The 17,865-nt window shown below is 41.8% G+C and overlaps 1 protein-coding gene across 1 annotated transcript; it reads right to left on the bottom strand.

The window, feature by feature from the left end:
- Positions 1–784: 784 nt before the first annotated feature.
- ccs (copper chaperone for superoxide dismutase) lies at positions 785–16,581 on the bottom strand. Its single transcript, XM_080451444.1, has 8 exons — positions 16,447–16,581; positions 15,763–15,835; positions 14,084–14,221; positions 13,026–13,200; positions 11,415–11,475; positions 5,508–5,585; positions 4,048–4,151; positions 785–2,730 (listed from the first exon to the last, which is right to left on the bottom strand). Exons 1-8 carry the CDS (start codon positions 16,492–16,494, stop codon positions 2,571–2,573), a joined length of 837 nt encoding a protein of 278 aa, XP_080307570.1. The 5' UTR covers positions 16,495–16,581; the 3' UTR covers positions 785–2,570.
- Positions 16,582–17,865: the final 1,284 nt, after the last annotated feature.

Below are 17,865 nucleotides of genomic sequence, written 5' to 3'. Positions count from 1 at the left end.
CTGATAATAAATCAATCATTGCTATAATAAGTGTTCTCCCCATCTCTCCAGCTCTTTACAAAACAGAAAATAGGTTGGGATACCAATTTTACCCAATCAGGAAAGAGAACTCATACAGGATACGTCAGTCTTTCCCAACCTTTTTACTTTCAAGGACCCAGGTGTTCTGCGTTAGGCCACGGACCCACATTTGATTAAATTTCACTGTAAAATCCTCAGTGTTCATTTAACCGAGTGTACAGAATGGAACCAATTTTCTACACGCGAGTTACAGACCCGTAACGGTCCATTTTGTTCCTAACTATCAATCATTTAGCTGGGGACTCCCTGGAACCTTGCCCGAGGACCCCTGGGGGTCCCTGGCCTGGACCCCACATTGAGAGGCAGTGGTATAAAGTAGAGCAGTGGTTCCCAAACTTTTTAGCTCGACACCCAAAATAATTTTTTTTTGTCTCCCCGGGACCCAAACTAGTGAAAATAGCAGATCTGCAAGCTCACAACACGTTGTAGATAGTCTATTTTCACTAGTGGAATTTCTTCTATTTAAAACAGATATATATTTCTGAAATTCTTTTCAACAATTTTAGAATTTGTTTTTAATGTATGAAAAACTGAATATTTTTTATTTATTTCTGAAAAATCTTTTGAAATAATAAAAAGAAACACAAAAAGGTAAATATTTACATGCAACCCACAAAAATCGGCCCACTGACTGTTTATAGCCAGTACTAATGACTAGGTTCCTTTTATAGAGATCTTGAAAGCACAGGGGTGAGCACAAAGCCAAGGTTGAAAAGTTTATTTTGGTGAATGGAAAAGCAACAAGTACCTTAAACACAATTACAGGTACTGATGATGCAATATATATGACACAAATTCTACAGGTGCGGAGGGCACTCAAAAAACGATTATCATAGCTGGCATAGTCTCGTGAGCCAGACTGTTGCCTCCCACAATTTTCATTTAATGCTTCAGTCAAGATTGTGGAATAGTTGCCTGGCTACGCGAGACTATAGCGGGCACAAAAAGAGACAGTGTGGTTTGTATAAATATCTATTATATAAACATGGATCTACATTCAAGTCAGCCTTAAACATAATTGAAATTAACGTAATTTTAACAGCACATAAAAAATACAATAAACCCTCACAAGGACATGGCACATACTCACTTTGCAAATAAATGCAAACATTTCTCAACTTTATACAATGAAATATCCACACAGTACACAGTCACAACATCGATCTCTTGCTAAAGTAGAAATCTATCTTAAAGATCAACACGTGTCAGCAAGGTTAGGTGTACAAATAGACAATACAATTCAAGGTTCTAGTTGTTAATAGAACCTGTCACCTGCATTCCATCGTTCTAAAGTGGCAAAGGCGAGGGAATTCTATCCTGCTGCTCCATGACAGACAGACAGCTGAACACCCCCCCCCCCGCCCCCCCTCTCTCATAATAAGCTGGAATTCAATGCTCTCTCTCTCGCTCTCTCTCTCTCTCTCACTGCCCTCATTTACCCAAGTCACTCACACCACCTTTTGGATTCAAAATGAACACACTTGATGCAGGGAATGCCTGTAGTTCACTGGGTTTGGTTGAAACTTTCAGTTTCAGTCAGGTCTGGAGTTATTTTTTTAATTTTAAATTTTGAGTTCACTGACCTTCACCCACATAGTTCAAACTAGAGGTCACCTAATATAGGTCAATATCAATTATATAGTCAATATCAATTACAATATTTGGGAGAACAGGAAGGCTTCTAAAGACAATATCAACTGACTTTTTTTCTCCCTGAAAGATGAATCATAATTAACATAAACTTTGTACCCTAAAAGGCATTTAATTCCACTGTGCCTATCATTCCAGTCAGGTTTGTTTGTTTAACCTATTTTACATTTCAAACACTTCAAGCACTATTTATGAGTAGTGCTTGAAATTGTATTTTTTATGCATTCAAAATACATACTGTTTTAACGGACGACCTCTAGTTCAAACCATAGAGTACATACTTTGATGCAGCCTCCAAGGCCTGAATAATTATTTAGTGCTTTTGAAATAGTACACAAAAGGCAAGCTGAGTGTGCGAGCAAATACATGTCACTGTATCAGAGCTAAAGCTAAAGCGTTATGGAAAATAAGGCCACTTTTATTTGGTCACTTCTTTATCTACCTCTACTCTTCTTCCTCAGTGGCTCAGCTCTATCTCTCTTGATCTCCTTCAGTGTTCCTGGTCCAATCCAAGATTAGTTTTTGAACATATAAATTAGGTTCATGTTCAAGTACATCCAAATATAGGTCTGTTCTGCTCTAATGTTTACAAATATTACTAACATAAACAAACCTGTTACAGCCCCAGAATACAGTAAATGTGGTTTAAAAGTATGTATCTGTTGACTATCTATCAATCACCTGGAGAATAAAAACAAGTCTCCACTGCTGTATTCTATCATTGGTGATGGAGATTTGTTTAAGGTAGGTGTGTATCACTGACTGGTCTTTACGTGGTTAATGTGACATTTTCAGCCACAAATGCCAAGAAAGCTTTGACAGACGCTGGTCATCCGGGTTCAGAGGTTTGCTGAGGGCGTCTCCGCGCTGGTCTTGCTCCGACCCTTCCCAGCTATGGGTCGGTCCCTCTCCTCCCACAGTGTTATTCCGTCACAGGCACAAATCTGCTTGGGGTTCTGGAAAAGGCCCGCCGAGCGAGCGATGATCCCACAGGCTAGTCTGTGGACAGAGAGAGAGAGAGCGAGAGAGAGAGAGCAAGTATGACTGAGTGCACAGTAATTATGAAATGAGACCTTCAGCACGGAAACTCTAGCCTGGCTCCAGCCCCTGAATCGCTAGCCACGCCCATTAAAAAAAATATGTTCTGAATAATGGAGTGAAACTAAATGAAAATTCAGGCTGAGTGTCAGGCTACGTAAACTCGGGACCACATTGGAAACAAGTGTTTTATTACACTTTATGTGTACATCCTGGGTTGAAGTTATATTGTGTTTGGCCAAATTCAAATCAAATCTCTACGTCTCGCTGACTGGGGTCCCCCAAGAGTCTGTACTTGGCCCCCTCCTTTTTTCCCCTCTACACCAAATCTCTTTGCCAAAAATACTACATCTACAAGCTCACAACACGTCGCACTCTGACACGTTGACAAGCTTGTAGATCTGCTATTTTCACTGGAACATTCACCTATTTTAGCTAAATGTTTGTCTATTATGACACGGCCATTAGGGACGCTAGGGTTCATGTGGTTAAGAGAAGGTCATTAGGAGGTATCGTCTGGTCTTATGTAGATATCTTCATCTTTTTCTCTTACTCCCCTTCTGGAAAACAACTAAAAGGATGGCGCTTACACAAAAACGAATACCACCCACGTCTTCACATCTGTAAACAAGTGATGTGACAACAAAGTTGATTCTGATTAGCCACGGAGGGCCAAATGGATACAGGTGTTCTAAACAGCACACCTTCAGTTAGAAAGGGGACTAAGTAGTGAAATGGTCTGGTGTAGTGTTTACACTTGGCTCTCTGTGGCGCTGGCGCACAGCCCTCTATCTAATCTGAGTTCCCAGAACCAGCTCTCGCATACAAACGAGAGCTTCTTCCATCCAGTGATGAAAGAAGTACTCACATACTAGTAGAAGTCCAGTATTCAAAATGTACTTACAAAAGTATTGGCATCAAAATATACTTGAAGTACCACAAGTAAAAGTACTCATTGTGCAGAGTGTCCCATTTCACAAGCTCACAATGCATTGCGACGCATTGTGAGCTTGTAGATCGGCTATTTTCAAATGGCCGAAATATATATATACGGTTGAAGTGGTTAGTGTGTTTTGTAATAATAATCTAAATCTACAAAGGCACTAAAGTTTTCATATAATTGTAGTGGAGTAAAAGTACAATGTTTTCCTCTGAGATGTAGCGGGGTAGAAGTAAAAGTATTGAAATTTGTAAATACTGAAATACCTCAACATGTTACATTGTACAGTACTTGAGTACATGTACTTTAGTTACTTTACACCACTATCATAGACTCACCTTTCCCCAGAGTTGCCAGTCTGTTTAGAGAGGGGATGATCGCCTCGACCCAGGTCGTCTTCTCCAGAATCCACCACTAGCGACCGACCGATAACATCCCATACCTGCGGAGGCGGGACAAGCTACAGGTCAGGAAGATGGAAATAGGACCTCTGTATCAATTCAAAAGACCAGGTTGGCTTGACAACAGAGATTCTGCAACAATTCATTCATTTGTATGAAGGCTCCCTGGCAGGAGATTACAGCCATTATTGAAATAAATATGTTTTTTAATTGGGCTCTCTTTATCTAGTTTTAGGATTTGTGTGGAAATCTGATGATGGTTTAGGTCATATTTATTCATAAATATAGAAAATATGTTATAGATACCAGTGTAGCTAATATAAACTGAGCATTCATGACCAGTAGTTAAAAGACGTTTTAGAAGCAAAGTGCTGATCTGTGGGTATATAGATTCATAGGACCACAATGGAAACGAGCCATATCCTTTTAGCATTACTTGCATAATTGTACTTGCTGTACTGTTTGCAATTTGTTAACACAGTATTCAATTAATCAATAAATCTATTTATATTTTATAAGATACAGAACCTTGACGTGGGAAAAGGTTCGTTTTAGCAGGAGTTTTGTCCCCTGGTTTTCTGTGGAGAGTCTGGATGTTGTGTCGTGTGATATGTTGTTTTGTGCTATATGGTTATGTTTAGTTCTTGTTGAACAGACTGTGAAGACAAATATCCCTTTGGGGACAATAAAGACTATTATTATTATTATATTTATTATTATATCATTTAATATTGTCAGCTGATCTGACCAGACATGGGTCAAGCTAGCAGCATTTGCAGATGACTCTTGGCGATCATTTTAATCTAGAGAGAGGACCAGATGGTGAGTTTTACCATAGCAGGTCAACTCAGGCACCACCCATCTGGTGTTCCAAGCAGGTGAAAACAAACACTTTGAGGAAGAGCTGTAATGTTAATGCATTCTACAATCAACCCCCCCTCTTTCTAGGACATCTTTGTAATGGAAGTTCTGAGAATTCTTTGTCCTTCATGAACAATGGCTACAGAGCACTCATCTATAAAAAGGCTACTTTATGTCAGGCAAATGTGTGTTTCAACCACGCTGGTATGTGTGCTGTGAAGGTCTACCCTTCTGGTAACCATGGCAATGGTTAGCAATCTCTCTCGTTTTCTCAGTTTTTTTAATTCTTATGTGTGCCGACTTGAAGACAAGCCTTCAGTATGCGACTATGCGTGTTGCGTTGCGTGTTGGGGCGGCAGTGGCTCAGGAGGTAGAGTGGCAGGTTGGGGGCGCGATATAAAATGCACTATTTACCATTTTTATGTATTAATACCCTTTGATGTCTCAGCAACACCACACATAATCACATATGCCCCATAATCACACATGACACTCTGTATTACTATATTCTGAACAAGTGTGTCTGTCCGTTTTACCTTTAGCTGAGAGTCTTCTAATCTAAATGCAGCTCTGCCATCCAGTCCAGCAACGACATTTCCCAGATCACCTACATGCTGTGAGATAAACACATGGCAATAACAAGAGATGATATTATTCAAATGCTTTATTATTCGGACACTGACTATCATAATCTGGTGTTTTATCCCAACCAAAAATGTTTTCAGTGTATTAGCATTACTAATTATGTGTGCTGAATACCGATTGCCAAACGCACCAGTGACACTCCATCATCTACCAGATCATACCAAACATTCTAAATAAAACTTGATAGTACAAAAAAAAATAAGATAAACATTTTCCAGGCCAAGGACCCCTTAGCAGAGAGAGAGAGAGATGAAGCAGGGACCCCCACTACATACAATACTAAGTAACCTTTGGCTCTGTACTTGGTTAGCTCCTTTTTCCTTCTACACCAACTGCAAGGCGTTGTGAGCTTGTAGATCTGCTATTTTCGGCTAATGTTCCTCTCACATTAGGGATGCTATAGGGTTCCTTAGGGGTCCCAGACCCCCTGTTGAAGACCCCTGATTTAGAGAAAGTCAAGAGTGAAGTTGAATAACTACTGCAACTTTGTGAACATCTGACAAAACTGGACAGTACATCTGGAGGGGGAAATCTCTGGGGCTTCAGGTGTGACTGTCGTGAGTTTAAGGAATACACAGCAACACAATGAATACAAATTAATTTCACATAAGGCAAGAGTCAAACGTACATGGCAGCTATAGAGGAATAATGGCAGTACATTCAAACCTTTGGCAAATAACACAAAACAAACCATGAAGACCTATTCAACCCATTAAGACCTGGAACGCATCTGTGTCATTTTTTTATTTGAGCTAAAAAGCATTATTTTACACTTTGGCTATTCAAAAATAGCAGATATACAAGCTCATAGCTTGTAGATCTGCTCGAGCTTGTAGATCTGCTATTTTTGAAAAATCGTGAAAATGTGTGCAAATCTTTGAATATATATATTATTTTAAAGCGAACATTTTTTAACTCAAATCAACAACATATTTTGAGATGGGGGTCGGCAGCCAAATACATATCATTTGGGGGGTCCTTGACATGAAAAAGTTTGAGCACCACTGATATAGAAACATACGTTTCTCAGAATACTGTTGGGATTTAGAAGACATTTGTAGAATCGGCTTCAGGTCTTAACGGGTTAACTGTAAAATGGCTTAGGGAGAGGTAAAAACTATGGCCCGACCGATGTCTAGAGGAGAGGCCTAGACCACCCACTACCGATATTCCGTAAAAAAAAAAAAAAGCAAACGTATTGGTCAGGCTCTAGTAAAAACCAAGCATGGCATCATACAAATCTGATGACAAAAAACAAGCGTATTTGAAGTCATAACCCACCCCAGGCTCAATCTCACCTCACATAAATACACTGGTTTAATCATGTCTATAATTCATTTGTTTCAGTTCAGCCCTTCCCAGGGCCATTAAAAAGAAAAACCCATTCCTCTAACAATGAATGGCATGAAAACTGTATTACAATTAAAGTGGGGGCTTTAAAAAGGCAATCCCTTGTACAAAGCCAAGCAGGGTTATTTAACAATTATTTAACATCTGCATAGTCAGATGAAGCCTACAAGCATAAAAACATCAAAGCATCAAAAGCACATTGGGTAAACACAATTACAGTTACAAGAAAACAGAGGTAATGCAACACAGCTAACCTACCCCACTGATAAAACAGGATTGTATTCTTTTGAAAAGCAACCAGATTCTTTGTGTCATTTGCAGTTTAAATAATTTTCACTACTGCAACAGATGTTTTATTGGTTGAACCCAGATTAAAAACCCCAGTGTGGTACCAGTCACCTAGCCAAATTAACTACTTTGAATTCATAGCCTAACTTGCCGACAAGTCACTTCCATCAAATGGGGCAATGTCTACTTCTGCTTCTGATCAATAACTGTCTTCAGTATGTTCTCCTTCCTCTTGGGAAACAATTTCCCCCACCCTTCACCTCTTCATCTACAGAATAGTCCTTTTCTCCTGCACTGTCAGGCTAGCCTGGGCAGCATTCCTTTTCGGGTATATGATCCGGTAGGGAGCGGAAGTAAAAAAAAAAAAAATGGCCGGATGGGCAGAACCGGAAAGACGTCTCACCCCAAAATAGGTCCGTCCTAATAAAATCCTTGATGCGGCATAGTTTAGCTTATTTTTTTTTATATAAATGTGCGTGCACTATCCGGAGACTATTTAGCGTCTGTATTATCCCACAGGGAAATTCTATTCCATTTAAATAGGGATTGGGGAACCAAAGCGGCACCGCAAAACCGGATGGGCAGAATCCGGAAAGAGGATTCTTTTTCTTTTTCAGTAGGCGTGGCCTAGACCGGATCATATGGGTCTTTAGTAACGCATACCAGGCTTTCCTCCGAGGTGGAAAGACTGGTGATGCGAGGTTACTCTCAGGCTGCATCTCACCTGCAATTGTTTTTTTAAACACCTGGAGGCCATCCTCTTTTTCTTCTTACCCTTTTTTCTCCCCCCACTTTACTTACTACATCTCCCACCCAACACTCCCTGCTGACAGGCACCACCCCAGCCCGTAGGATTACATTCAGTGACAATTCTTAGCCTCCCTGCCCGGCTTCCCTCCCCCGAACACAGGCCAATTGTGTTCATGTAGACCAGTGGTTCTCAACCTTTTCAGGCCGGGACCCCCCAAAATAATCATATTTGAACTGGGGACCCCCAAGAATAATCATATTTGAACTGGGGACCCCCAAGAATAATCATATTTGAACTGGGGACCCCCAAGAATAATCATATTTGAACTGGGGACCCCCCAAAATAATCATATTTGAACTGGGGACCCCCAAGAATAATCATATTTGAACTGGGGACCCCCAAGAATAATCATATTTGAACTGGGGACCCCCCAAAATAATCATATTTGAACTGGGGACCCCCCACCCAGACGAGCACTTGGAATTGTAGTTGAGGCATTACATTTAGTTTGGCTCGGTTCCACAGGTAAATATCGTGAAAATAGCCGATCTACAAGCTCACAACGTGTGAGCTTGTAGATTGGCAATTTTCACAAATTTTGTCTTAGATTTGACAATTTGGTCAATGTTTTTATAGTAGGCTATAGTTTGTTGATTACTTTTTTCTTGTCCTTTTAAAAATATTTTTTCATTTATTAAAAAGGTCTTAAAAGTCCTTAAATTGTCACTTCACTGTCATCTAGGGGACCCCCCCAAAAGTATTTGGGGACCGCCTTGGGGGTCCCGACCCACAGGTTGAGAACCACTGGTGTAGACGCCCGACAAAGCCAGATGCACCACGGTGGATTCGAACCCACAACCTCCGTGGTGGCGGTGGGCAGGCACTTTAGCACTGCGCCACCCGAGCGCTCGTCCTCTCTTTCTTGGGGGCCCCAACATCAGAGGTGCAAGGAAGGGAGGAGGCAGCTTTCGGTATATTTTTTTTCCAGGTGATGACGACCCGGTTTTGAATCCACCTTTAGAGGGCGGCGTCTGCCTCGCCGCGGGGTTTGGGTGGTGCTCTCTGGAGGATCAACACGGGGGTATTTGCGTGGCCTTCCAAGTGGCTTCCGCACTTCCGTCTTCTTTAACTCATTAGCTGACACCAAAGGGTGCTTCCTTGGTCTTCCCCTTTTTCTAAGTGGCCCTTTTGAGCTTTTGGGTTTACCTCCTCCTCTCTTAGGTGTCTGGGAACTACCCACAGCACCTTCCGACTTGCGTTTGCTCGGCCTAAACTCTTTCTCCGATTCATCGTCGTCACCCATTCCTTCCTCCTCGTTGCGCTCAACTCTCTCTGCCAACTGGGGCTTCTTGTTGGGAGAGCCGTTTGGCCGACCCCTCTTCCTGGGTGCCCTAGAACCGCTGTTATCCTCCTCCCCACCCACAGCGGCTTCCGGCTTGTGCTTCCTCGGCCTACCCAGTCCCCTTTTTGGTGTATCAGAAGCCTCATCAGACACATCTTCTGATTCAGCTCGACTGGCAGCAGCTTTCATAGGTGTTGTTTTGTTGGGGGAGCCTTTGGGTCGACCTCTCTTCTCCGGCTTGTGCTTCCTCGGCCTACCCAGTCCCCTTTTTGGTGTATCAGAAGCCTCATCAGACACATCTTCTGATTCAGCTCGACTGGCAGCAGCTTTCATAGGTGTTGTTTTGTTGGGGGAGCCTTTGGGTCGACCTCTCTTCTTAGAAGGACTAGCTTCTTCTGACCCCTCTTGATCATTGGACCGTTTCTTGGATCCTGGTCCTTTTGGTCTCCCACGCCCCCTTTGAGGTGTTAGAGGGTCTTCTACAGCTTTGACAGGGTCTTCTACAGCTTTGACAGGGTCTTCTACAGCTATGACAGGGTCTTTTACAGCTTTGACAGGGTCTTCTACAGCTTTGACAGGGTCTTCTACAGCTATGACAGGGTCTTTTACAGCTTTGACAGGGTCTTCTACAGCTTTGACAGAGTCTTCTACAGCTTTGACAGGGTCTTCTACAGCTTTGACAGAGTCTTCTACAGCTTCGACAGGGTCTTCTACAGCCAGGGATACTGTGGCTCCATCATTGGAAATATCTGAACCCATCTCTGATAGATTCACATGTTTAATACACACCTGTAGTTGTTTGGACACGTTTGGATTTGCGGTTCCTGTTTTAGGGGGCACAGGACTGCTGTTGGACATGTCCACCGCGGACTCCCCCTCTCTGCCTCCAGCGTCCTGTCCTTCCTCTACCATTGACATTTCGTCTTCCATAATCCCCCCGTTCACACAGGCTCACTTTGGCTTGAAATGTTGTTATGGTTGCACCTTCTGTTGTGATCACAATTGTCCTCCGGCTGGCCGTAACGTTTATCGGATGATAGGATTCGTAGAGAGGTATTGCGTTTATGTTAAACTAGCTCTTAGAGAGTCACACCGCGATGACGTTTAAAGGAGAATGCAGGCGGCTTTTATCATTTATTCCTGGCGTATTGATGACATCATATCGATGAGGTCGGTAATCTCCAAATTTGGGCTCAGTTTCAGCTAGATCAGAGACCCTTTGAATTCCATTATTATTATCAATTTAAATTTAAATATTACAAATGTATAGCGTCTCTGTCGGGTGGAAACCTCATATGTCCAAAACTGTTCAGCGGTTAGCTTTGCGAGATTAGCTTTGGAGTGGACAGACATACGGACAGACGGAGTTATTCTGTAATAATGGCATTTCCAAAGTGAATCAGGAACAAAGCAAAGCGTCATCTCCACAGTAGCCACAGTTAAAAAGTCAGAAAGTCACATCCCTTCTCAATGTACAGGATAAGTGAGCATCTAATATGCACTAAGCATACATACAAGGAAAAAGCTTGATTCGTTGAGAAAAGTGAGAGACATCGTCTCTATCGGGTGGAAACCTCATGTCCAAAATTGTTGCTTTTCAGGATTCAATTAAAAAATATATCAAAAGTAGCAAGCTCAAAAAGTAGCAAGCTCAAAACGTGTCGCTTCGCGCCACGTTTCGAGCTTGTGGATCTGCTACTTTTATGGAGATAAGAGGTTTCTGCCAGACAGCAACGATATACTTTCTTTTTCTAAATTTTTATCCCACGATTTTGTAACCCTATTTTTTACACCCAGTGCCAATTGTCTATGTAATCCTGGGCACTACCTTCCCTCTGCCAACCTAGGGAGGCCAGGGCCGAGCTCATGCCTCCTTCAATGCATGAGAGCCAACCGACCTTCTTGTCACCTGACAGGGGAGAGTTTCCCTGGTTGGACGTAGCGCGTGGAAGGAACACGTTATTCCAACCAGTTCCCTTCCCCTCCATCAGGCGCCCCGGCTGGCCAGGGGGAGGCTCAACGATATACTTTCTAATAGGATTTTACGTGTTTTAGATTTGACTGTACCCGTTCAGAGTCATCTGGTCCGCCATGTTGTCTCTCAGAAGGGTTATAGTGCTCTCCACAGCTGTACAAAGACACAAGCACACCAAGGCTTCATAATCATATTCAGGCTTTTATTTCCTCCATTTAACCAAATCCCAGCCCCAAGTTGATTTAAATTGTATGTTTGTTTTCTTAAAAAGAGTCAATATGCTACACCAGTGGTTCTCAAAGTGGGGTCCTCGGGTGGGTTCCAGGGGGTCCCCAGCTAAATGTGTTAATATAGCATTAATCATTTAAACCATTAACCATATTTTATACGTTGGCTATTGAAAAATAACAGATATACATGTACAAGCCCACAGTGAGCTTGTACATCTGCTATATTTTTATTTGAAAAAAAATCTTTTCGATTTTATAATTTTTTTTCAACACAACTTGTCTTCTGGGGGTTCCTGGCACAAAACATGTTCAGATGGGGGGTCCGTGGCCAAATACATATCAATTTGGAGGTCCTTGACATGAAAAAGTTTGAGAACCACTGTTCTACACCAAGGTTTCATACATCTTTTTATGTTGGGGCTACAAAAATGGAAGACCAACGTCATTAAAGCTGCCATCCAGGATTTCTGCATGTTTTGTTGGCCCCCCTCTGGTGGTGAGAGCTAATGACCATGATGTTCAAACTACAGCAATTTACAGTCCATTGTAGTGTCACACTGCTGTGGTTGGTGTCTGGCTAGCCAGCAGAGTAGAAGGCTGAGGGCAAATGTTTGGACTATCTCTAATGTTAAAAATACATGTGTGGTTTTCTTAACAGTCTTGTTTTTTTTTTAGTACACATTCGATGGACACTACTCTCATGGTATCACAACACCACCAAGGCCTTAAAAATAAAGCTCCAAACATCCCAAAACAAACTAGTAAGGCTACTTCTTGGCCTCAACCACACAACCCATCTAACCCCTGCTCACTTTGCTAGGGTTGGATGGCTCAGTGTTGAAGACAGAGTACAGCAACTTGCTATGGGCCTGGTCTACAAGATTCGACACAACATTGGGATCCCTCTGTATTTGTCAAAGTCCACGATCATAACACCAGAGGCAGCTCCACGGATCATGTTCAACCCAGATTTGGCTCAACAAAGGGAATGAACTCGTTCTCATGCTATTCAACAAAAACGTGGAATGCCCTACCAAAGGGAGTGAAGGAGTGTAAAACCCTACTCACCTTCAAAACTGCCCTAAAGATACACCTTCAGGAGGCTGCAATTTGAAAATGGCCCCTGTCAAAGTCTTAACCTTAAGGAGTTAAGGTAGCTCTCCACCAAACAGACTACTACAGATTACTACAGACTGGCAGTCGAATGAAGTCGGGAGATCAGTCGGTTGGAAGGTGTGAAAAAAAGTTGCTGAATGTAGCTGAGAGCCGACACCGACAGACTATGGTTACTATGGCTATTATGGTGAAAAAAATTGTCTTTGGCTTGTTGTCTTTTTCAACAACAAGCCAAATGCTATCCGACGGTCGACACTTCCCTACAACTTGCGACCCGACGTGACAGTGTACCCACCGACCATTCAATAGCAGCAGACGCTTTCCAACACTTTAAGCAATCCGTGTCCTACCTCCTACCTGAGGCAGTCCAGGGTGAGGTCTCCCAGCGTGTGCACGTGGAGGCCGTGCGGTCCAGGCACCAGGCCGTCGATGGTCCCGTCGATCACGCAGCGGTCCTGGGACAGCTGGACGAACCGCACCACTCCCTGCACCTGACCCAGGCCTGACATCATGGCCACAGCCGCACCCAGGTCTATACCATGTGAACATATAGGGATATATTGCATATATTACATACTATATACTGTATATCGTTGCTGTAGGGCAGAAACCTTATCTCCATATTTTGACTTTGTTTTTTTAATGCCCTTCTTGATCATACTACAGAGTCACACAACAAAGCATCAAAAGTAGTAGATCCACAAGCTTGTCGATCTGCTACTTTTGCTTAATTTCAATCCTGAAAAGTAACAGTTTTGGACAGTTTCGACCCGACAGAGACGATATGCTGACATATAATGATCAATTAATTAATCTTAACCACATTAACCCTGGCATCCCCATTTAACTTTCTACTTTACAGCCAAGGTTGACATGACATGATCGCACTGTGCCCAGGACAAGCACACTATCCAAGACTATAATAATAATAATAATAATACAATCAAATACAAGTTCAGCTAGTTTTGAAATATAACGTATGAACAGGGAACAAAATGTACTTTGTGGCTTACCAGCCAATGTGGCTGGTAGATTAAAAACAATGACGAGCGAGCCGGGCAGATTTTGTAAATAAATTATAAATAAGTATATAAGTATATCGCCATGTGCTAAACTTACTATATAATACCCTCATATGCAATTAACATCATATACAAGGAATGAGTAATATTAGCATAATTTTAGTGGACAGTCATATACATAGACATACAGTACATGCACCTCGGCCTGTCATAATTGTTACATAAATCGTCTAATCGCAATTATTTCAGATAATTGCAATTATTTTGCATAATCATTTCCACGTTGAAAAGCGTTTTTTTTTTTTCTCAAATATTTTCAAAAAGTAGTGGAAATAGCAGATCTACAAGCTCACAACGCATCAGCCCTACATGCACCATACTGACGTTACTCACCTTGCTCAGAGCCTCCGATGCCCTTCAGCACAGCTCTGCGTCCAGTGCTCTCTATCAGAGTGACCAGCTCTGCTGTGGTCAGAGTAGACTCCACCAGCACCTGCTCCTTCCCAACATTGATGCTGATTGACTTCACTCCTGAATGAAGAGAGGAAGAAAAACTGTTACTTTTCAGGATTGAAAGTGACCCTGTGTAGTATAATCAAGTAGGGTATTAATTTACAAATAATCACACCCAGTGTGAAGTGAGCGGTGTCATCACAGTGATGGAAGCTCAATTAAAAAATAAATAAAACATTAAGTGCGTGGTACTATTTATAGGTTATTAATTTCATCATGCGTCTCGCTAGCCAGTCTGAATAGCGTCAGCCAATCACGGTACGGCGAGAAGGGTGTGAATAGAGTCAGCCAATCACAGTACAGGGAAGGACGGAAAGGGTGTGAATAGAGTCAGCCAATCACAGTACAGGGAAGGACGAATTCCCAACCCCACTTATAGGAGCGGCTACACCGCTCAAAAAACACAACAATATGGAGATAGGAGGTTTCTGCCCGACAGCGACGATATAAAATATGGGTTGGTACTAAGTTGGCCGACTGGCAATGCACAAGAAAGTTGGTGCTGATCGGTCCAGTGGTTTGCGAGATTAGCTTTGGAGTGGACAGACAGACAGACAGACAGACGCACAGAGATAAACAGATCAGACAGGGTCAGACAGGAGGACATAATAAGACAAACGTAAGACCATTAGAAACGGCAGCGAGACAGACAGAACCATAGCCATGCACAGGCAGCGAGACAGTAAGACAGACAGATGTGCATGCCATCCATCGAGTCCATCTACCAACAACGCTGTCAGTCTTAAGGCCCTTAGTATCATCAAGGACGCCTCTTACCCCAACAATGGACTGTTCCGCTCACAGAGGCTAAAGGGCTACAGATGTCTCAAGAACAAATCTACAAGCTCGAAGATCGGCTATTTTCAAAAGATTTTTATGCATTTTGAACTTATGAAATGGGACATTCTGCACAATGGGTAGCTTTACTTTTGGTACTTTAAGTATATTTTGATGCCGATACTTTTACTCAAGTATATTTTGAATACGGGACTTGTAACAGAGTAAATCTACATCGCAGTATTGATACTTTTACTCAAGTAAAACATGCGAGTACTTCTTCCATCACTGCGCTCTCAAACATGCACAAGCATACACATCAGGAAGGATCGATGGAAAGTTGGTCTCAGCCAGGTCAACACAACTGTGACAAAGCCGTTATCATCCTCCAAGCAGCCAGCATGTAACATGACATCATGCATGCAGGAGCTTAAGACATTTCTAGAAGGCAAAGCCCCCTCTGTGTTTCTGCACTCTCATGCTCATGTGCTTAACTGACATTATCTGATAAGCTGCCATTTTCAGCAATAGATCAAACTAACACTAATGCATAATTGTGTTTACTACTAGCTTACTTACTTAATGATGGACCATCACTAAGTTAATGTCTAGCAGTTGCTATAAGCTATGGTTTAAAATTTAAGACAGCACATTAACATTCAGCCAATAATGTGTGTTCAGGTGGAGTCAAGTGTTGGTTTATTATTGTGGATTACAGCTGATTCTAGCTACATATTATTATTATTAGGCAGAGATTAAAGAGTGGTATACATTCTCCTTACCGGGCTTTCCTTCCAGAGCAGATCTCACACTATTCGCACAGCTTTCACATGTCATCTGTACAGCAAACTCCAGCTATAGGGAACACAACAAGTAGTTACTTTTATTTATTTATTTGTTTATTTAGACGATCAATGCAATGTAAATACACCGGATTTAGCAAAGATGCTCATTTACATCCGCAGTCCCCCCACAACAAACACATAAAAACAAAAACAGGCAGACAATAGAGTAGATTACATTACATTACACAACACAGGGGAGAGACAGAGCATAATACAACAATACAAGAACAGAGGTACGAAACAGGTACAAAAGGCGCAAAGTTGATCTACTAGGCCAAGACTAAAACATTTATTTTACTTGTCTTGCGTGGCTCATATATTATTGCACCTGTTGCAGGCGGAATGTATTCACGTTTTAAATGGTTATTATATCAAATTCCGGGTCCATTTCATTCTGATATGATGAAGAAATGAGAGCATGAACGTCATTATGACGTTCATGCTCTCATTTTCTTCATCAGATCATTAATTGATTATGTATTGATCCATGGATCCGTGATGATAATAACGGCAGTATAACACATGATGATGACAGCTTTGTTTATGTCTGTGATGATCAGCCCCTTTGCGAAGCCATACAATATAACATGAGAAATAAGGGTGAATGTGTTCTAGTCAAACCTTGGCTGTCCTGGCCGTGGAGTCCATCGTGTCGGATGAGCCGTTCATCGCAGCCGCTTGTGCAACGATGACAGAGTTTATTAGATAACTTCCCACTTTTCTTCTAGAAACAACGGAAACTAACCTGGAGATGATGTGCGCCGCCATCTTGGTGAGGTCAAATATCAGTGTTGCCAGGTTTTGAGAGACAAACAAGCAACCAGGCCTAGGAAAACATTGATTGATTGATTGAATACTTTATTAGCAGTTTGCAAAAAAAAAAGAAAAAAGTACAGGAAAGTACAGTATATACAATACAAGGTCTGCTAGGAGGATTTTAAACCCAAGAAAGCATATGGCTTGTTTCCATTGGGGTCCTTTTTGTACTCAATCGAAAACAAGCCCAAAACAAGCCCAAAAGCCCTTTACACATAATACGTTGACTATAAATAGCAGATCTACAAGCATAACGACGTGTTGTGAGCTTGTAGATGTGCTATTTTTTTTTAATCTTGAAAACATTTGACATTTTAACAACACAAAATCTTGTATGGGGTCCCTGGCATAAAATGTTTTCAGATGGGGCCCGGGTCCGCAGACAAATCCATATTAATTTGGGGGTCCTTGACTTGGAAATGTTTGAGAACCACTGGTTTAAACTAACAACATTAGGAAAAAAGCCCAAATAAGCAATAGGCCTCTGGCCCACACTTAAACAAGCCCAAATAAGCAACTACACTTTAGAAACAAGCCCAAATAAGCAACCACACTTTAGAAACAAGCCAAAAAATAACGCAACCCGGAACAAACAATATTTACAAGCAACTTTAAAGAAAAAGAAGCCCAATGTCGCTTATAATAAGCCGAGATGGCAACACTCGTCCATATATGGTGCGCTTTGAAAGATACCGCCGTCTGGTGTTGCCTTGTGTCACTGCAACGTGAACGAGAGCAGATGCGTGTCAGAGTGACCAATGAAAATTTTAGGGTAAAAAAATATATATTTTTTTTATTTTAGAGGGAAGGGGGGGGGAATACATTTGGTAAATTTTGCATTTGCTTGTATGAGCTTGTAGATCTGCTATTTTGGGTGAGTGACACCAGCATGCAACTAGAAAATACTGTTCCTGAAGAAATGTGTGGGCTCGCTTCAAGCCAAAACAAAATTGTATTCACCTGTTTCCTAGGCTGTGTGTTTTCCACTTCCTGTCGGATTTCATTGGATATCATTAGTCATCTGACCAGTTTCATTGGATTTCATTGGATCAAATCGACAGGAAGTGGAAAACACACAGGAAGTGGAAAGCCTAGGAAACAGGTGAATAAAAAGTAAATATTCAGTCAAGGTACCAGGCAGTGCCCTCTTTGACTTGGTATCTCTCACTGTAACTTGCATTGTGAGTGTGTAGAATTGGCTCCGGTTGATCAGCTGTTTCCATT

This window comes from Gymnoscopelus braueri (assembly GCF_963280865.1).
Source record: "Gymnoscopelus braueri genome assembly, chromosome: 15".
NCBI lineage: Eukaryota > Metazoa > Chordata > Actinopteri > Myctophiformes > Myctophidae > Gymnoscopelus > Gymnoscopelus braueri.
The sequence above is the reverse complement of the archived record's forward strand: the minus strand, read 5'-3'. Positions and strand labels throughout refer to the sequence as shown.